Here is a 21,968-nt window from a genome sequence, read left to right as displayed (position 1 = left end):
TATCTGAGTATGTGTATTTATTGTAGTGTTTATGTCAAACTTTACTTTTTATGGACTTGTTGTATATACCATCAACCTGCCGGGGACTGCAGATGAAAATGAGTCTTTGGTCACAATCTGGCACATTTCCATGTTATATGTTCATTACTGTGCATTCTCCCCTTTAATAAAGATATAACAAGTGGTGACTTCCTATGAGGAGTTGTATTATACATCTATAAAAGAAGCTTATTGCTGTGTCTAGTGGGATAGGCAAAAGTTAAGTTGTAGAAAATGCGACCCGGTAGACAGTTTTCAATATTATGTGACATAATGCCTTTTATACTGTATTCTTTGTTTTATATACTGTATGTCTACTTGAACGTTGGAGTCTGCAATAAAGGTTGATGATGATGATAATGCGACACAACGCAGTACCTGTCCCTGGACCAGTGGTTGTGGAATACTGCATTAAGTGTCAAAGGTCCTCAAAGGGTGAGTAGTTATACTTTATTTCACCAGACAAAATAGTCAGCATCATCCATTTTTTACCGCTTGTCCCTCTCAACTTGTCCATTAAAAAAACAAAAACATTGCATGAACAATGCATGAATCACAATGTTCTGTATTAAATGAAATTGACAAATAACAGCACAAGCTGTTCTAAGCAGAATTCTAATGCAACTTATACACATTTAATTAGGAATATAATATCAAAAGTGTATACTGTATGTACATATAGCCACTCTTTTGCAGCTTGTGGACAAACTCCAAGCATACACAACAAAAAGAATACCACGGTGGCAGAACGATAATCAGGAATATCGTTAAACTTTGATCTTTTGCCTGAGACATTGAATAGAACTTAAAAACCTAAAGATTATCCTTGAATTACTAACAAGAATTGAAATAGCAAGGCCAAAACCAATACTACAGTATTAAAGGGTGGTCAAACAAGTTCATCCATATGTAGTCTGATACTGCTCTCTAGTGGCTCAGAGTGTAAATTACACCTTCTTTTTTTTTTTTTTTATCCTTAGCTGTATTTTCTTGCAGTCATGCTAATAGTCCTAATGAAATTGAAATGTATGTTTTCAAGTTGTCAAATTTTGTTTCCCACTAACTTGGTGTCTTCTTTGCAGCCGCAGAACGGGAATGTTCCACAGCAGGGTTGAAGCCAGGGCCTCCACAGGGTCTTCTCCCAGGTCATCTGGGTCGGAGCGTTGTGTTCGGAGCGCCGATGCCTCTCCACGGCCTTGGCGGTCTGATGGAGGACCTCAGCGTAGCGCGGCTCCGTTTCGGGACTGAGCGGGCGCAACTCTGAAGGGTCGCGGAAGAGGTCGTAGAGCAACGGCGGGTCGTGATGCGTCACGTGGTCTCCGAAACACCGGCAGAGGAAGATGTCGTAGCAACCGATGGCTCCCGGGGGGGAAAAGTTTGGGGTGAAAAAATGCACCTTGAAGATGGAGTCACCTGCGGGGAATGATAGATACTGTCGAACATTGTAGTCTTCAATAGCACACTAGTGTTACACGGTCAGTGGGACAAAATACCAATATTGCCACATTAAATGCTGATATATCTCAAGGTGTAGTAAAAGGTAGGGTTCTTAACCCTTTTGACCTCGAGGTCCAACTTCTCCACTTCAGAGAGGCCCGGAGCCAACTGATTAACACTGAATAAAATCTTTTTTTTTTTTTTCTTTTTTTTTTTTAAATTGTATTCAATAATTATAACCACCGTATTTTCCAGACTATAAGGCGCACTTAAAATCATTTTTTTCCCCTCAAAACTCGACAGTGCACCTTATAACCCGGTGGGCCTAATGTAAGGAATAAGTTTGGTTGCGCTTACTCACCTTGAAGCAATTTTATTTGGTACATGGTGTAATGATAAGTTTGACAAGTAGATTGCAGTAAAACATAAGAGATAAGTGTAGACTGCACTATGATTGCAATATGTCTCAAGTAAACACCAACATTTTATATGTTCCACTGAAAATATAGAACATTACACACGGCGCTCAAAAATCTATCAAAATGTTTTACTACGACTTTGGTAAGCTATGAAGCTGCACCGCTTGGTGGATTGTCGGCACATTAAACATAGGAGTATTATTATGGTGTGTGTATAAGGTAAGACATTATCTGGCGTTTTGTTTCGCAATATTATGCAAAAGCCACTTTTCTTACCTTCTGGTACCTGCTGATCTGTATTTGGGATCTGCATAAGTCCTGAAAAATTGCACGTGTCCGCCTTTGTAGTCCGTGCTGACACCATAGTCGATAAGCTTATTCTTTTTCTCTATCTTCTTGTTATGTGACATTCATACTCCGCTGTTGCCATTCCAAATATAAAGTAGTGTAAAGTTATTATATCTGTCGGTAAACTCGCCATGAAAGCGCTAAAACATACCGGTGTAGTGAGTTAAATTATTCACCCAAGGAACTTTAGTTATTAGCGTTCCAGTCGGACGGTTTTTCACGGGACACATTTCCGGCCTTGTTGTTTCCGGATGAGGAGATGCTGCTCCATTATTGATTTAAGTAAAGTCTGAATGCCGTTAAAACAGTTAGCTCCATCTTTTGACACTTCTTCCACTCCCTCCTTGCACGCTACACCGCTACAACAAAGATGACGGGGAGAAGACGCTGCCGAAGGTGAGCCACGTAAATAAAACCGCCCACAAAATGGCGCATCTGGAAGCAACTGTCATAAAGCGGCTTGAAGATGATCTGTAAAACATCATCTATGCAACATTTTGACCAAAGAACCACCACTACATGTTATGTAGACCACAAGGAAGTGTTTTACATTTAGAAAAAAATAATAATATTATGATTCTTTTAATGCACCCTATAATTCGGTGCGCCTAGTGTATGGAAAAAAGATTTAAAGACCATTCTTCGGCGGTGCGCCCTATGGTCCGGAAAATGCGGTAACCTACTTACAGTTTAACAGGATAAACCTTGTCAAATGATATAAAAGCATGTGTTATTCACACAGATTATTATCAATGGCTTTGGTCAGGTTGATTACAAAAATAAATACTGCAAAAAAAGGGGGTCAAAACAACTGATACAAAATAAATATACATACAATTACGCAGTGCTAAAATAAACACATTCAAACTAAATGAATAATAAATATGTTTAACGAAACTGTCAATGCAATTTAGGTGCAGTTCAAAAATACAGCTCCACCATTTTAGTCATAATTTATGCTTTTAAAAGAGGAAATGCACTTTTTTTTATGTTGCCTATCGTTCACTATCATTATGAAAGACATGACAACAGATGGATTGTTTTTTAATGCATTCTAACTTGTAAAATTGTCTACATCATGTCTACAAATTATCAAAATACGTAAATAGAATGCAAGTCAAAAACACAATTTATTACTTACAAGGAAGCGTGCAACTAAAACTACACACGAAGCATCGGTCTCAAAAGGAAGAGGGAGAATGATCCAACACTGAAGGAAGAACCCAGGTTGAACTAAATAGAACCAATTAAACGAGGAACAGGTGTGCTGACAGGACATGGAGCAGAAAGCAACAATGCTGCAAAACACAGAGACCAAACAGGAAACGCTGACAAAACAAAAGCACCAGGACCGGAAGTGATTCTAAACACAGGAAAACCCAAACATAACCAAACTGTAAGTAGCACTTCTGACAATAAGACCTTAATGGAGGTGTTTGGATGTTTTTTAAGGGCTTTATAGGCAGAATTGCGTGGCTCCCATTGTAAGTGAACCTTAGATCGCATTTATTTAATATTTAGAATGCAAAAAAAAAAAAAAAAAAACTAATAACATCCATCGTCATGTCTTTCATAAAGATTGTGAACGATAGGCAACATTCCAAAAAAAGTGCAGTTCTACTTCAAGGAACTTCTCTAATTCTCTAAGACTTTAGCTCCAGACTTCTTTTTGTTTGAGATTGTCATTACTGCCACAAGTGGTGGAAATTAGTATTACAACCGTGCGCCAACAGATTTTTTTTGGCAGCCATCTCGGGGCTTGTGGTTAAGAAACACTGGTATTAAGTATAATATCATAATAGTGTCAACAAATCCAAACAACGTTGTTTTTTGTTGTTTTGCACTACAGTAGTGAGAAAATGATTCAAAGATTATGATGTTTTAAGTAAAAAGTATCAGTTTGGTATCGTCTATCAGTGTGGCCCACCATTCCAATAGGGAGCTAAGTTGAGCCTCGTGGCGAGTATAGCCAAAGGAAAGGTGAAATTACAGACAAATATTTTCTAAATTGCTGCATGCACGCACAGATCTACAGAAGTGTAGCAAAAGTCAGGATTGAAGACGGACACTGATGTCTTCTTACACACACACACACAGAACATGCCTACCACTTTAGGACCACCCTTTGTAGATATATAAAGATTTGTATTGACCACATTAATATAATTATACAATATAATAAATATACAACCTATGCAAATATAAAAAAGGTAAGCTTTAAGTAATTTTTCTTTTTTTTTTCTTTAGTAATTGGTTTTTAATTTTCATTATTTTGTATAATTTTTTATTTCATTTCAAGTTATTACAGTAAGTCTCTATATACATATTTTTTTTATTTTGGCCATAGGGGGCGCATTTAAATTTCTTATTAATTTAAGTTTAACTTAACTTAACAAGTGTGTGTAAAAATGTAAATGCTCCCCCTCTGGTCAAAATATGAAATAACAAGTGTGTGTAAGAAATTTAAATGCGCCCCCTATGGCCAAAATAAATGTCATATGTTGGCCAGAGGGGGAGCACTTCAATTTTTTACACACACTTGTTATTTCATATTTTGACCAGAGGGGGAGCATTTTAATTTTTTACACACACTTGTTTTTTCCAAATCTTGACCAGAGGGGGAGCACTTTAAATTTTTACACACACTTGTTATGTCATATGTTGACCAGAGGGGGAGCACTTTTAAAACTGACATACAATCAATTTGAAAAATCCCTCCTTTTTGGGACCACCCTAATTTTGATAGATTTCACCACCAAGGGTGCAAATAAGACATTCTCTATTAGATGCAGTGGTTTTCCGTATTGGGACCATGATTTATGTCCTAACTTGTTCACCGGTCCTCATATGGAAGGTACTTTTCCTTGTTGATGTGAAGAATTGTGGGTGGAGCAGGACTATTCTTTGCACACACTTGGAGCGACTTCTTCACAGTTAAAGACACAAAAAAGCCCGGCTAACAAAAAAGTTAGCCGGGCAATTTTTACTTCTTCAGATGAGACTGGAGGTTCGAATAGTGTTCTGTGTTAGATAATACAACCAATAACAGCATTTTCTTTCTTTGAGTCGTATCTTGGCCATTTTGTCGTCTAAACTACAGATGCATAAACTAAAAATGGCGGACACGCACAAGTCAGTTTGGGTAGATTTAAATCATTTATGGATAATCCGCTGACGATGTTCCCAGTTGGTGTCGTCACCAATTGGGAACATTCCAAACGGACGTTTTTCAGGAAGTTGGCAAGATTGTTTTATAAATATCTCCGTAATGCTTCCACGCTTTGATTTCACATTTTTGGGGACTTTTGTAGATCCCAAATGCACAACAGCAGGTACCGATAGGTGAGAAAAGTTGGTTTTGCATGATGGACCCCTTTAAATGAGAGGCAAATGGTAGATGTTTGTGTTGACTTACTGCCAGGAGGGTGCCAGCGTGCTGCGTTCAGGTAACTGCCACAGAAGTGGAACATGAACTCGTGCTCAGACCGACCAACCTTCCCCTCCAACAGCGGCATAAGGTTGTGACCGTCCAAGTGTCTGACAACGAGAGAACTTTAAGTTCTCATTTTATTTCCTAGATTTGTGCCAATTCCCTTCCTGGGTTTACCGTTTACAGACCTGTCTGATCGGGTGTCCTGGGCTAGATACTTGAGTGTGGGGTACAGATCCATCAGGCTGGTGGGCTCGTCCACCACTCTTCCAGCTGCCAGTCGGCTGGGCCAGCGGAAAATACCAGGAACTCTGATGCCGCCTTCCCAGCCCCCCATTCCTTTCCCACCTTAACGTGACAAATGAAAGATTAGGGAACATGGATCATAATTTCTTACAGCAATATAGTAGGTCCCTGCTATTTTGAATGTCAAAAAGTAATTGAGACGCCTGTAAACATTTATTTTTCCAACACTCGGCTTGCCCCCCCACCCCTCCAAACCTGCTTTTAATGTTTCACTCACAACACAACCCAGGTTTAAGTCCTAAATATGTCTCACTCCCTTATTTCAAAGTATAAATTGTATAGGTACTCAACACTAATGAATGATAATGTAAGATGATAGATACCCATATTTATTAGGCTTTGGCAGCGTTAGAGACAGTTATATATCAGTTTCTCTTTCGCTTTGCCTCACACAGTTTTAATGTGTTCAAGACCTGCTGAACAAAGTGAGACATCTCAACATCTAGCAAAATAACATTATCATTGAGGCATAAAGAAATGAACATGTAGAAATTGTGTGCTCTATGTTTTGCCTGCATTATCACAAAAAATGTTTAACATATATTGTTATTATGAGATGTGTTTTTGTGGAAACATTTTTTTATTTTATAAGGGATAAACAATACCTGGTCAATTAAGTAATTAATCTATTTTTTTTTTTAAAAGAAATTAATTCATTATTTAAAAAAATATATTTTTGAAAGTTAATGCTGCGTTGCAAATTCTGAATCAAGAATGTGGCACACTTTGACTACGCAGTAGTTTTTTCAGGGTTATTTAAAATAACTTTTACTGTATGTTCTCAAGAAGCAAAACTATATGAAATTTGGGATTTACTTTGGTCCAAGTTTCCTTCTAATAATATTGTCGTTTGAAAACATATACTGTAGTTTAAATAATTGCTGAAATGTGGGTGGTGTATTCACTTTTTGTGACTTTTTGAGCAGAATTTTACAGGATGAAAGTACAAACTGTCTGTCAAAAGTAGAGATGCGGATGGTAAGATGCTAAAACCTCGATAGACGCCGTTCCATCCTCCTCGCTGGCCAATCAGAGGATGGGAATCCTCAAGGAATCCACCGTGGTCTGAGGTGAAATAGATCAGAGTGTCGTTGGCCAGGCCCAGTGAATCCACAGTCTCCGTTAGTTCCCCTATGGAGCAGAGATGCAAGGCTAATTAGTCGTCATTGTCTAACTTACTTAATTCCACATGACTTTTAATGGACGCTGAGAGAGACACAAAGTCAGTAAAAAACACCACAAAAATGTTTGTTAACTTTCTTCAGACGCGTCTTTGTTAAGGGGGAGATTCGCTGCCACAGAGCGCTGGGCTGAGGAAGGGACACACATGAAGCGTTAAGGGAGGAAGGGGACACCTGCCTAGCCAGTTGCAGCAACTATCTTTTTTTACTCCTGATGCCCGACCATTATTTTTTTTATTTCAGCCTGTCTGCGGTTTCCGCAGCACACAGCATTTCAAACCGCTGGATGTTGTTCACTCCAAGCACGAGAAAGAAGCACCTCCTACTGACTTGTGATTGGACAGAGCCCGCAGTTCTCAGTTCTCAGGCTAATGTCAATAAAATAAATTCAGATAAATAACCATTCAAAAAGCGTCAACAATACTCCATTTACATTTCGTGACTTGAATATTAACCGAATATTAGTGATGTTATTGTAGCGTCCCGGAAGAGTTGGTGTTGCAGGGAATTCTGGGAATTTGTTCTGTTGTGTTTATGTTGTGTTGCGGTGAGAATATTCTCCCGAAATGGGTTTGTCATTGTTGTTTAGTATGGTTTCACTATATGGCACATGTTTATGACAGTGTTGGCATTATTTATACGGTCACCCTTAGTGTGACATGTATGGCTGTTGAGTAAGTATGCCCTTCAGTCACTTGCATAAAGAGTGTATTCAAAATTATCATGATCATTAAAATTGACTATGGTCATCCAGAGTGACAGCTTTTCTTGACATCCTCAACTTAAGACCATTATCAACCCATCCAATGCTACTTTATTATTATAAGCACTAACGCAACATTATTGTTATAAGCGCTAACGCAGACAAACTATTTACAGCGACGCTGTGATCACTACTGTGTGTCCCTATGTTTACATAATCAAGTGGTCTGCTGCTTCCTCGCTTCCTTGGTCCCATGTACGTTTATTGTTGATCATAAATCATGCCTCTCACCTGGAAAATAGATGGCTGGGGACGTATTCCGCCAAGCATTTTGACAGCCATTTATGACCCAGGAATGGCGAGAACGACACGAAAAGACGCTTGGGTCCCCCCTCCCCCACCCCGTTTCTTCGCGAGGATTATGAGACATTTTTCATCTAAACAGGAATATATGAACATCCAAATGACAGCAGACCTGTAGAGTAGGTGATGTTTTATTATGTTTGTCGGCTCTCATAAAGTCTGCAGTGAGCAGTAATCACTGATGAAGAAGGAAAAAAACAAACGTGATGTGTTTTTAATAATTAACAATAATAATTAATATTTTTTAATGATAATTGATGAGCCATGTATGCTTAAAATGATCAAAATGCGTAAATATTAAATGTTTTTACAAATTCGCCAACATTGCATATTTACTTAGTCATGTATGTAAAACCTTAATGGAGGTGTTTGGATGTTTTTTAGGGGCTTTATAGGCAGAATAGAGCGGCTCCAATAGGCTCCATTGTAAGCGGACTTTTGATTGCATTTATTTCATATTTACAATGAATTAAGAAAAAAAATAACATCCATCGTCATGTCTATCATAATGACTGTGAACGATATACAGATTTTTTTTTAAAGTACAGTTCCCCTTTAACACAGTGATAATATCTTACCATGGGATTTGATACTGTTTTATTCCTTGGTACAAATTAAAAAATGTAAGGGAAATACTGAAAGAAAAAACTCTAAGGTTTAACACAGTTCATTATGGGATTCTGGTCAACATTTTTCCCATATGAACTGTAAACACACGTCATTAATACCAATGTTGATGCCCAACATAAAATCAATAAAACAAGCGTCCACACAAATAACAGTTACTGTAGTTAATCTGAGGCCAGTTATTTAGCAGCTCCAGCGACTCTGTTTGTTCGTCCTCTCTTCTTATTCTGTTCTTTTCTAAAGACACTTTAATGAGGATATTTATTTTTCTTTTGGAAGATGTATCACATTAAACCCACAAAAATGGCTGTACTCCGTGCTTTGTATGTGCATTGAGAGCCATTTTAGCCATAGTACGTGAACATTTGAACGTTGCAGTTTTTTTTAGGCACACTCACCAACAATCCAGTCCAACTCTTCCATGTTGTCACCATAGCGACCGTGGCGGCTTTTGCCAGCAAATGCAGGCGTGTTGAAGAGCGGAGAGTGCATATGAGCCAGTGAGAAAAACAGAAGGAACGGATGATGAGCATTCCTGAAAAAACGCACATACAAAAGGAATTTTAAATAACATTAATGTTATTAGTCTCAATTGTTAAGAGGAAGATTTTGCGATGACATGTATTCCATCATTTGAATGAACAGGAGTCAAAACCAAACCACTAAATGGTACATGGAAATTATATAACATACTGTATGTGAACACAAAAACTTTACTCAAATCTTAAAGTACACAAAGGTACTTAAAAATGTGCGTTGCACTGAGACTGCAGTAAGTAAACTGCGAACTGGCCAGGAAACACTGTATGCATTTTTTTTTTTAAACTAACGACAAGGAAATATTACTTAAAGTCAAAGCTTCACACGTGTCACAAACTTCCTTCTGGATAAATGGACATTTACAAACCCCAAAACCACTGAAGTTGGCACGTTGTGTAAATCGTAAATAAAAACAAAATACAATGATTTGCAAATCCTTTTCAACCTATATTGAATTGAATAGACTGCAAAGACAAGATACTTAACGTTCGAACTGGAAGACTTTGTTATTTTTTGCAAATATTAGCTCATTTGGAATTTGATGCCTGCAACATGTTTCAAAAAAGCTGGCACAAGTGGCAAAAAAGACTGAGAAAGTTGAGGAATGCTCATCAAACACTTATGTGGAACATCCCACAGCTGAACAGGCTAATTGGGAACAGGTGGGTGCCATGATTGGGTATAAAAGCAGCTTCCATGAAATGCTCAGTCATTCACAAACAAGCATGGGGCAAGGGTCACCACTTGGTGAACAAATGCATGGGCAAATTATCGAACAGTTTAAGAACAACATTTCTCAACGAGCTATTGCGAGGAATTTAGGGATTTCACCATCTTCGGTCCGTAATATCATCAAAAGGTTCAGAAAATCTGGAGAAATCACTGCATGTAAGCGATGATATTACAGACCTTCGATCCCTCAGGCGGTACTGCATCAAAAAGTGACATCAGTGTGTAAAGGATATCACCACATGGGCTCAGGAACACTTCAGAAAACCACTGTCAGTAACTACAGTTTGTCGCTACATCTGTAAGTGCAAGTTAAAACTCTACTATGCAAAGCCAAAGCCATTTATCAACAACACCCAGAAACGCCGCCGGCTTCGCTGGGCCCGAGCTCATCTAAGATGGACTGATGCAAAGTGTAAAAGTGTTCTGTGGTCTGACGAGTCCAGATTTCAAATTGTTTTTGGAAACTGTGGATGTCGTGTCCTCCGGACCAAAGAGGAAAAGAACCATCCGGATTGTTATAGGCGCAAAGTCAAAAGCCAGCATCTGTGATGGTATGGGGGTGTATTAGTGGCCAAGGCATGGGTAACTTACACATCTGTGAAGGCACCATTAATGCTGAAAGGTACATACAGGTTTTGGAGCAATACTTTTGTCCATATAGTTCATTCATTTATAAAATGCCCTTATGCACCATGTAGACCTTTCACCTATTGCATTAAAATAAAAAATTACCACAGAAAAAGAATCCTCTCTGGATATTTGAAGATGAGTTGACTTAGTCCTGTCACTCTTTGCTCTCAATGCACGAGCGCTCAGGTTTCATACGCATTCTGACCTCTTCACGAAGTGTTGGGCTTCTGTCAGCATCCTATAGGGAAACGTCTCCACCGTCATCGGCTGCTCCACCACCTCCTGGTCCCTCATGACGATGCAGTTCCATCGGGGCAGGAGTTCAAAGGGCACGTACCACACGACAGTCGCCAGGACGGCGAATGTGAAGAGCACCGTCAAGAGCCGTGGGCTGATGTCGAAAAGGTCACAAGCACGGATAAAAACCTGAAAATATCAATAAGATGGAAACTCTGTCAATGATGTTGGTTTTATGGTGATGCTAATAACAGTCCGAACATTTAAATCTCCATTTCAGCCCTGATATAACATGAAACATTAATGTTTAGATTTGCATATTAGAAACTGCTCTCTGTATGATGCAGTACAGTTATACCCAACTAAATTATTAAATAGGGGTGTCCCTATCTGATATTTGTCAGCAGATATTGGTCCAATATCAGCAAAAAAAAAACTAGTATCGGACGATATTGGCTTTTATCTAAAATCTCTGGTATACAGTGCATCCGGAAAGTATTCACACCGCTTCACTTTTCCGCATTTTGTTATGTTACATTCTTATTCCAAAATGGAATAAATTGATGTTTGTCTTCAAAATTCTACGCACAATAACCCATGATGACAATGAGAAAAAGTTTGTTTTAGATTTTTTTGCAAATGTATTAAAATGAAAAAGTAACAAATCACAAGTACATAAGTATTCAGTGCCTTTGCTCAATACTTTTTTGATGGACCTTTGACAGCAATTACAGCTTCGAGTCTTTTTGAATATGATGCCACAAGCTTGGCACACCTACCTGTCTTAATGTTTAGGGACTTGCTATAATCCGGCACATTTACACAACTTGTGTTGTTGTATTTGTTAATGTGCATTGTCCCTTATAAATAAATAAATTAAAACTCAAGTCTGTTCCAAGTAGAAACATTAGCATGTTGGCGGACTTATTGGTTGTGTGCGCTCTGTTTAGGTTGTACACCTGAGGTTTTTTTTTTACAAAAAACATATTAGTATGGTATCTGAGATTTAGTTACAAATAGTCCCCAATACCTATACCACCAAAAAAAAGTTGTATCGGCATCGGAACATCCCTGTATTTACTTAAGTGATTCTTTGGCATACCACTAGATCAGGGGTGTCAAACGTACGGCCCAGTTTTATAAAACAGGTTTTATCCGGACCGCGGGATGAGTTTGCTAAGTATAAAAATCAACATGAAATTTTTGAATGAAAGAAACCGCTGTTCTAAATGTGTCTACTAGGTGTCGCAATAGCAATTCTTTGTATCAGCTGAGATAGGCTCCAGCACCCCCCGCGACTCCAAAAGGGACAAGCGGTAGAAAATGGATGGATGGATGTATCTGTGTAGATGATGCTACATATGTAAAAACAAATAAACCACATGTTAGTGCACCAGTCAAGGAAAAATAGCAAACTACATAAATAACATGCTGAAATTTAATTTTGATATTATTTTTTTATCTTGATAGATTGAAAATTAACACCAATGAGTTGACTGATGAACATTATCACATAATTTATTCAGAAAGTATAAATAACGACAAATAAAGATAGAACACTATTAACCACAACATGTAAGTGTAAAAAAACAACAACATTATGATTTGTACATTTTCAGAATGTGCTTGTTCTATTTTTAAACATTTTTAAACTATTTTTAAGTTATCGTGCCGTGATTTTACCAGTCCGGCCCACTTGAGAGTAGATTTTTCTCCATGTGGCCCCCGATCTAAAATGAGTTTGACACCCCTGCACTAGATGAAGCCCTTGTACCAATACTGTTTGAAAATCACTGGGCTAAAAGAATAGCGGAATTCCGATAAATAAAAGACATCTTGGGTCCCTGATTTTCAATGCTTTGGCTTTTGTGGCTTCACACAGTGCTATTTTAAAGTTTAAAAAAAGTGGTGAGTGTGCAGTGAAAAAAGAAGGTAACAAATATATTTCTACATACAGATTACCAGTCATACCAGTGTGAAAAGTCCAATCGCGAGGAACAGGAACAGACTTTTGAGTGTCTGCTGAAGGTCAGCCAAGATATCCCTTCCCATGCCCGGAACACAGTCGTTGATCAGGGTGTAAGGCATGCCGTAGAAGTAGCTGAAGCCGTGTTGGTTAGGGTGGTGACAGTGATCTCTTCTGTGTTCACAGTTGACACCTAAGTGCCATTTACCTGCAAAGAAGTGAAAGGATGTTAATGGAACAATGAACAAAAATAATCCCCTGTAATATGCATACCAGGCCAGAAGATGGCGATGTCACTGCAGAGGCCGCTTGTAACAGTGACTACATACTGTATGTATATGAATGCATAATCGCCTCATGACATTATTACACAATTGCTTAGGGATGTTCTGTTCAGGATTTTATGCTGCCGATTCCAATCATCCATGAGTGAGATTGGCCGATACCAATACCAATCACATGTATTAACCGTACATCTTTCACTCCATTTATGGTGAGGGCTAATGTCAGTTTAACAATATCAACACAATATTTAAATTACTTCCTTATTCTCTTTCAATAGTACTATTAAGTCAATAGTGTCATGATCCGTTACCCGGATCATGTTTTGTTTAGTTAAAGACTCCCTTAGTTCTGTTTTCAGCACCCCTGGGTTTGTGTTTTAGTTGCCATGGGAACTGATTATTTTCACCTGCCACAGATTAGTGTTAGGGACGCTCACCTGCTCCGGGGCACTAATCAGAGGACTATTTATTCCTGCTTTTCGCCACACTCATTCTGGCTGTCTTGTTCGCGCTATGCAACAAGTTGCGTGGGTTATACTATTTGATTCCTGATTCAATGCTAAGTCTTCCTGTTAGCTATTTCCTTAGCTTCCCGTGCAATCTTGTGTTTGTTTGCATTTTCCTGTATTTTTGGATTTTGACTGATTTATGGTAAATAAATCATTGTCTTACCTACACTCTGCCTCCGGAGTTCCGTCTGCGTCCTGGGAAAACGATCCGCACAATAACATGCGACCCCGGCGTGACAATTAGTACGCTGTGACTAAACAAAAGCAAAAACTACACATTCAAATAATTTGTGTCTAGTGTCCAGGAAATTATTCCCTGAGTTTGTAAACATAAAGATTTTTATAAGATAAAACTATTGACCTAAATAGTCTTATATTGATCATATACTGATACGACCCTTGATAGACACCGCCAATATATCTGATCCTCTTACATGTACGTGTACTGACTGCGACAGTACTGACACACCAACATTTTTATTGGATTCATTATCCTCTCTCTAGACTCTTATTATTCTACTTACTAATTTCCTGTTAATAACTGCTTACTTTATGTCGCAACACAGTTCCATCTACATTCCTTAAAGTTTACTAAGCACGTATTTCTTGGTGCTGTTTAAATCCAGTTTAGCAGTTAGCTTAGTTATCATTGCCTGCACATGGTTTCCTTCCGGTGTATAACATGTTCAGCCTCGTTCCAATACTTGATAATAACACTTAATAACTACACTTAAAATACTAAGAAATGCAGTTCATTGCTGTAAAGGGGAATGATTATTATTAGTTTAGGAGATCGACTCCACACTGTGGATGGAGATATAAAATTAGCTGCTAGCCGCTTGTCAGCCAGACAGGATCGGCGTTTGTGATCGGCATTAAAAGGCATTAATCAGCAATGGCCAATCACGTACTTTTGCACGATAATCGGTTGGCATGGATCGATGGGTACATCCCTACAAGTGCTATGCATTTTAGTGACGTAACATTCAGGAACGCATCAAGTCTTTTGAAGTGAGCAATAATAACCGATTCTCATTTTTATATTAACATTGCCCGGGCATTACACAGGAAGGAGATATTAGCGCCTAAAAAAAAGTAGTTCAGCAGGTAAGGTAGTCATAGTTTCCTTGATATTTGAGTTACGTAACAAAATATAACAACGAGCCAGTATTTTCAACAAGTTTTTGACAGGAACAGCTCCTCAAGGTCCAGCACCCCTGAAAAACCCCATTCCTAATGCATTTGATTATATATTTATATGTAGAAATTGATGGATGACTTGCTTTGAAATGCGACCAGAAGATATTTAAGTTTTTAATTAATTTTTACAAAACTATTGTAATACAGTATGTCATATAATATTTGTCGCAAAATCAGATAATATCAAATACATTTAGTGAGGAAGTACTTTGACATATTATTTCCAGGCTTTCGTGGGCAGCATAAAATGATGTGGCGGGCCAGATTTGGTCCCTGGGCCTTAAGTTTGACACAGGTGCTATAGAGGAACATACTCGCAGACTACTCGCGGGGCCTAATGCACCACACCAAATGACACTTAAAAGAAAATAAAGATCCCCTCACCAACTAAGCCCGTGGTGTACCCTTGTTGCTGGAGCCTCTTAGCAAAGGTGGTCTCACTGGGAGGCAGTCCGCCTGAACCTGCGAGGAAGAGCAGCACCTGTGACCGGCCGGATCCTGCCATTCCTACAAAGACACACACGTCAACAAAGGGACCAAGTCTTCTCTACATGCTGTGAAAAGTCTTCCTTCAGAGACCTGAGCGGGTAGCATAGCGTCCCGTCATGAAGGCAGCTCGGCTCGGCGTGCACAGAGGAGCGGCTGCAATGTGCTGAGTCAGCTTCACCCCCTCCGAGGCCAGCCGGTCTATGTTGGGGGTCCTACAGAGACACATTGATACAAATAAAACAGAGGGCCATGAACAACTTGATCACTGACGCGACATTCTATTTATTGACTGACCTGATGGTGTTGTTACCGTAGCAACCCACATCCCCGATTCCCATGTCATCCACCATGATGAGGACAAAGTTGGGCCTCTTGTCTTCCCCTCTGATGCCCCTCCATAGCACCAAGAGAAGAAGACCATGAGCCAAGAAGGGGGGCCTCAATGGAAAATATAACAGGTGGGTCAGTGGGTTCTGTTTTAAGGACCTACTGTAGAAACAATAGTCAACGATCCTCTGTGTGACAGAAACACTTCTGTTTAAAGGACTTACCGTAGAAATGTTGGTTTAAGCTTCTCTGTGACAGAAACACTGCTGTTTTGGGGGTTTACTGCAATAACACTCGCCGAAGATCCTCAATGTGACAAAAACACTGGTGTCTGTCATGTCTGTGTTGATCATGTTTTTGTTTTGCTTGGTTTTTGGACACTTTTTAGTTCTTGTCTTCACTCCCTTGCTTTGTCACCATAGTAACCATTAGTTTCACCTGGTTCACATCCTCATGTCACGCACCTGTCTCACGTTTTCACTAATCATGTCACTAGTATTTAAGGCCATTGTTGCCAGGCAGTCGGCCTGGCGACATCACTCTTGACACACTTTCTACACCCCCTTGTTCATGATCCATACTGCTCTTTTTCATGTCCTGTTCTGGTTCCAAGTAAGTTTTCTTTATTCAAGCCGTAGTTTGCAAGTTTTGTTTTATGTCCTAGTTCTGCCTCTGTGCAAGTCTTTTGTTTTGTCATAGTCAAGTTTTTACCTCCACTGTGAGCGCCTTTTGTTTGTACTTTTTTTGAGTTTGAATTAAAATGTATTTAAATTCATGTCTCGCACGCGCCAATTTTCCGTTGCCTTCTGGGAGAACAAACCACGCCAAGGACCTAGTCCTGACAGTTACTGTAGTCCTGTCCTATAGTCCTGACAGTTACTGTCAGGACTAGGTCCTTGGCGTGGTTTGTTCTCCCAGAAGGCAACGGAAAATTGGCGCGTGCGAGACGTGAATTTAAATACATTTTAATTCAAACTCAAAAAAAGTACAAACAAAAGGCGCTCACAGTGGAGGTAAAAACTTGACTATGACAAGACTTGCACAGAGGCAGAACTAGGACATGAAACAAAACTTGCAAACTACGGCTTGAATAAAGAAAACTTACTTGGAACCAGAACAGGACATGAAAAACAGCAGCATGGATCATGAACAAGGGGGTGTAGAACGTGTGTCAAGAGTGATGTCGCCAGGCCGACTTCCTGGCAACAATGGCCTTAAATACTAGTGACATGATTAGTGAAAACGTGAGACAGGTGCGTGACATGAGGATGAGAACCAGGTGAAACTAATGGTTACTATGGTGACAAAGCAAGGGAGTGAAGACAAGAACTAAAAAGTGTCCAAAAACCAAGCAAAACAAAAACATGATCAACACAGACATGACAGGTGTCTAGTATCATTTAGAAACCTGCAGCACAAACTGACCTCATGGTCCGGGTTTTGCCAACAGGCCTGCTATGATGTTCTATGCGACATAAACATTATACACTCCACATCTCACGGCATACAAATGTCCTACGGCCGCCATTTGTCAAGTCGTCAGCAGCACTAACCTATCCCTGCACGCCGTATTTACCAATTTAAATGAATAGTTGTTCACATTTTTGACATGAATTACATCATGTAACCGATGTCACAATTTTCATTAAAAAAAAATTATGACAGCCACGTAAACGAGCGATCTCTTCAAACATAGTCACTCAGTGGCCTAGTGGTTAGAGTGTCCGCCCTGAGATCGGTAGGTTGTGAGTTGAAACCCCGGCCGAGTCATACCAGAGACTATATAAAAAAAATGGGACCCATTACCTCCCTGCTTGGCACTCAGCATCAAGGGTTGGAATTGGGGGTTAAATCACCAAAAATGATTCCCGGGCGCGGCCACCGCTGCTGCCCATTGCTCCCCTCACCTCCCAGGGGGTGATCAAGGGTGATGGGTCAAATGCAGAGAATAATTTTGCCACACCTAGTGTGTGTGTGACAATCATTGGTACTTTGTCATATCGCTGTCACATTGACTTGTACCGCTGAAATTTTGTTTCCCTGAAATATTTAGTATCCCCTCTGTGCTCTCTGTGACTTGTTCAGACAGCGGCGGCACTTCCATGTTATTAGCGATGTCGATGGTTATAAATATTATGTATCCCCTACTAACTTTTTTTGTAATTAATAAAATGAGTCCAAATTCACAAGTTTTGTACGATGCCAAGTCTGTACATATAATCCTAATGATGTTTGTACATAGCTTGAGGGACATACGTGGGACACTTATTTTCTGAAATAAAATATGTGTTGTTTTTTTTACATGGAATTGAGTCTACTCTGTAGTGTTTGTACCCATTATATTGGTGTTATTTTATAATCTATCAGAAGATGAAATAAATAATAAACCAAATTACAGGATGTCAATAATGTAATTTTCAGATAATAGCAGGCTGACCAACCGCTCTGCAGCGTTACACTGTATACCCGTGTTTTTCAACCTTTTCTGAGAAAAGGCACATTTTTTTCATTCAAAAAATCAGAACGCACACCACCAGCAGAAAACATTAAAAAATTTAACTCAGCTGCCGATATTGACAGTAAAAAGTTGTTCTTGCAATTGTTGGATATGAATTCAAACCATAACCAACCATGCTTCACTATGACTCTTGTCTCAAAGTTGGTGTACTGTCACGACATGTCACATCACGCCATGACTTATTTTGAGTTTTTTTGGTGTTTTCCTGTGTGTAGTGTTTTAGTTCTTGTCTTGCGCTCCTATTTTGGTGGCTTTTCCTGTTTTGTTGGTATTTTCCTATGGCAGTTTCATGTCTTCCTTTTGAGCGCTATTCCCATCACTTGCTTTGTTTTAGCAATTGAGACAATTTAAGTTGTGCGGATACTATCCTTCCTTGTGGGGACATTGTTGATTGTCATGTCAAGTACAGATGTACTTTGTGGACGCCGTCTCTGCTCCACAGTAAGTCTTTGCTGTCGTCCAGCATTCTGTTTTTGTTTACTTTGTAGCCAGTTCAGTTTTAGTTTCGTTCTGCATAGCCTTCCCTAAGCTTCAATGCCTTTATTTAGGGGCACTCACCTTTTGTTTATTTTTGGTTTAAGCATTAGATACCTTTTTACCTGCACACTGCCTCTCGCTGTCGTCTGCATATTGTGATCACGACAAACCATGTTCCCGACATCTACAAAGCAATTAGCTACCTGCTGCCACGGTATGGAAGAGAATAACATGGTTACTCTGCCGAGCTCTAAACAGCACAGACACTCAACAACGGCACATTATTTGCGGAATATAATTACCGCATTGCGAAAAATATTTTTAACCCAATTAGGTGAAATTACATAATCTTACACGGCACACCAGACTGTATCTCACCGCGGCACAGTGGTTGAAAAACACTGCCGTATACAATAGAGAGGCTTGTGCAGCATGTGAATAGAATTACAACACGTCATGTACGGATGATCAAAAGCATTTATTCGGGTAGGAATCTCGCATGTCCACATTTTGTATCATTGACATCGCTAATAACACGGATGTGCTGCCGCTGTCTGAACAAGGCACAGAGCTCACCTGTTTTGGACTTGTGAACGCACTCGATCACTATGGCAGGGCATCTGTCGTTTCATCCTGGACAATATTCATGATAAATTTGTGCTTCGTTTTAAAGATGTGCTATTTGGATTTACACCGTATGAAAAACACAATTGAAAATGAATACTACCTTTGCAACCTCATTATACTATTGGCTAAGTTTTATATTCATAAATGTAAGTTTCTCAATACCCGACCTGTTTTTGGTGCCTTTAAAAAAGAATTAGAACTCTACTTTAAAACGCTTTCTACCTCCAACAACCAAAAAGCTGTGAAAACTATGATGCTGTGCTCCAAATTTGGATTATTTACAGAATTTATGTGAGCCTTTACATTTTGTTACATATATATATATATATATATATATATATATATATATATATATATATATATATATATTTCAGTTCAGTTCAGTTTCAGTTTATTTGGAATATGCATATGATACAATGTAATGCATCACACAATTTCAGTTGTTTCATTACAGCACATCCAAAAAGGAGTAGGAAGAAGCAGATCTTATTTATTTAATCCTACCCCTTTTTATACCATATCAATTTTATCCAATTTCCTTGTTCTCCGTAACAGAACAGTGAACAAATAAATAATAAATAAATAATATACCATAGTAAGCATACAAATATTAAATACATAAATAATATTTGTCTCAATAAAAAAAAAAAAAGGGAAAAAAAGGGTTCAAGATGTTCATCATAATTCTTGTTCTGTGTACTTTGTGAACACTTGTAATTTGAACCGTCTCTTAAACTGAATCATATTGGTGCTTTGTTGGATTTCTTTGGTTAATCCGTTCCATAATTTAATTCCACATACAGATATACTAAAGGTTTTAAGTGTTGTTTGAGCATACAAATGTTTTAAATTAGATTTCCCTCTAAGGTTATAGTTCTCCTCTATTTTGCATTCTATTTTAGCTACTTTATTGAGTTCACAACTGCCTGACGCTGTGTTGTACTGTTTTTGTACTATTTATGTACTTGTTTTGATTATTATTATGTCTTGATTGTATGTAAATGTGGCATATTATAAATAAAGGTTTATAAATTTAAATAAAAAAATTGCACAAAGCTCCGCCCCTTATGCGCGCTCCCGCGGTAGGGACACAAAATATTTTAGGGATACAGAATTACGCGCGACACCGGGCGGGTCTTAACCGCCGGAAGATGGCGCCCGCAGTCGGCGAAGTGCTTGATTGATTGAAACTTTTATTAGTAGATTGCACAGTACAGTACATATTCCGTACAATTGACCACTAAATGGTAACACCCGAATACGTTTTTCAACTTGTTTAAGTCGGGGTCCACGTAATCAATTCATGGTAAATTCATCCTATTACGCATTGTTATCCAAACTATGTCATTATGTTACATTGCTTCAAATAAAATTGTCATTGTGGTGTAATACGTTAATAAAACATGCAAACTGTTGACACAAGTAACCAATGTGTTTGATAGGAATAATTATGTAGACTATTCTATCAATATTTATTTGTTACGGTTAAAAACGGGAATGGACTCAGCCCCCTGCGTTCACTCGCTGCTAGGCAACAATTACAAACGTACATTGTTTTCGGTGCAGTTAGTGTAACTTTAAGGCGGTTTAGAAGAGTGAATACGCCGTTTTTGGGACTAAAAGGACAGTTCATCCATTGAGTGCAGAACTTACCACATTGCGTCAATATGTTTACTCAAACCCGGAAGTAGCTTCCTGCCTCGCGTACTGTCACTTGACCTTACGTAACCGCAAAAAAATAATAATAATAACATATATATATATATGTATATAAATAAATAATTCACCTTTTTATCGCCTCTTAAACACAAACACTGGTTGATTTTGATAATACATTATGTTCTCATTTTTTGCAAATAAAAAACTGAACCGATTTGGTCTGCCTCGCCATACACAGTAAAGGTCTATATATGGTGATTACGGAAGTGTTGCTCAAGCACAGGTATCCAACTCCAGGCCCCCGGGGGGGCCTGGAGTTGCCCTGACGCATCATTTTATGTGGCCTGTGAAAAATGTGTGTAAATGAAATGCATTTTTATTAGATTTTTTCACACAATGCATTCCTTTCTTTCAATTTTGACAGAAAGAAATGGATATTTTCTAAACTTGAATATTATCTATCCAACCATCCATTTTCTACCGCTTGTCCCTTATCTAATAATGCCAAGTATTACAAAAACCCAAAACCAGTGAAGTTGGTACCTTGTGTAAAACAGAATACAATGATTTGCAAATCCGTTTCAACTTATATTCAATTTAATAGACTGCAAAGACAAGATATTTAATGTTCCAACTGAGAAACTTTTTTTTTTTTTGCAAATAATCAAATTAACTTACAATTTAATGGCAGCAACACATTGCAAAAAAGTTGGCACAGGGGCATTTTTACCACTGTGTTACATGGCCTTTCCTTTTAACAACACTCAGTAAACGTTTGGGAACTGAGGAGACCAATTTTTGAAGCTTTTCAGGTGAAATTCTTTCCCATTCTTGCTTGATGTACAGCTTTAATTTGTTCAATAGGAGACAGGTCTGAACTACAGGCAGGCCAGTCTAGTACCTGCACTCTTTTACTATGA

The 21,968-nt window shown here is 38.7% G+C and overlaps 1 protein-coding gene across 5 annotated transcripts; it reads right to left on the bottom strand.

Moving 5' to 3' along the window:
* Positions 1-993: 993 nt before the first annotated feature.
* On the bottom strand, positions 994-21,102 carry arsh (arylsulfatase H). 5 transcript variants are annotated; one of them, XM_062069196.1, is made up of 12 exons: positions 21,043-21,079; positions 15,992-16,073; positions 15,735-15,878; positions 15,531-15,652; positions 15,336-15,458; positions 12,964-13,166; positions 10,961-11,181; positions 9,252-9,388; positions 6,973-7,110; positions 5,862-6,021; positions 5,659-5,780; positions 994-1,452 (listed from the first exon to the last, which is right to left on the bottom strand). In XM_062069196.1, exons 3-12 carry the CDS (start codon positions 15,788-15,790, stop codon positions 1,082-1,084), a joined length of 1,653 nt encoding a protein of 550 aa, XP_061925180.1. In that variant the 5' UTR covers positions 15,791-15,878; positions 15,992-16,073; positions 21,043-21,079; the 3' UTR covers positions 994-1,081. The 5 variants fall into 5 exon arrangements, with proteins under 5 accessions (XP_061925180.1, XP_061925178.1, XP_061925177.1 ...); XM_062069194.1 differs by lacking the exon at positions 15,992-16,073 and having other exon boundaries at positions 21,043-21,102; XM_062069193.1 differs by lacking the exon at positions 15,992-16,073 and having other exon boundaries at positions 15,735-15,926; positions 21,043-21,059.
* Between the last annotated feature and the right edge of the window lie 866 nt (positions 21,103-21,968).

The sequence above is a fragment of the Entelurus aequoreus genome, linkage group LG14 (genome assembly GCF_033978785.1).
Source record: "Entelurus aequoreus isolate RoL-2023_Sb linkage group LG14, RoL_Eaeq_v1.1, whole genome shotgun sequence".
Taxonomy (NCBI): domain Eukaryota; kingdom Metazoa; phylum Chordata; class Actinopteri; order Syngnathiformes; family Syngnathidae; genus Entelurus; species Entelurus aequoreus.
The sequence above is the reverse complement of the archived record's forward strand: the minus strand, read 5'-3'. Positions and strand labels throughout refer to the sequence as shown.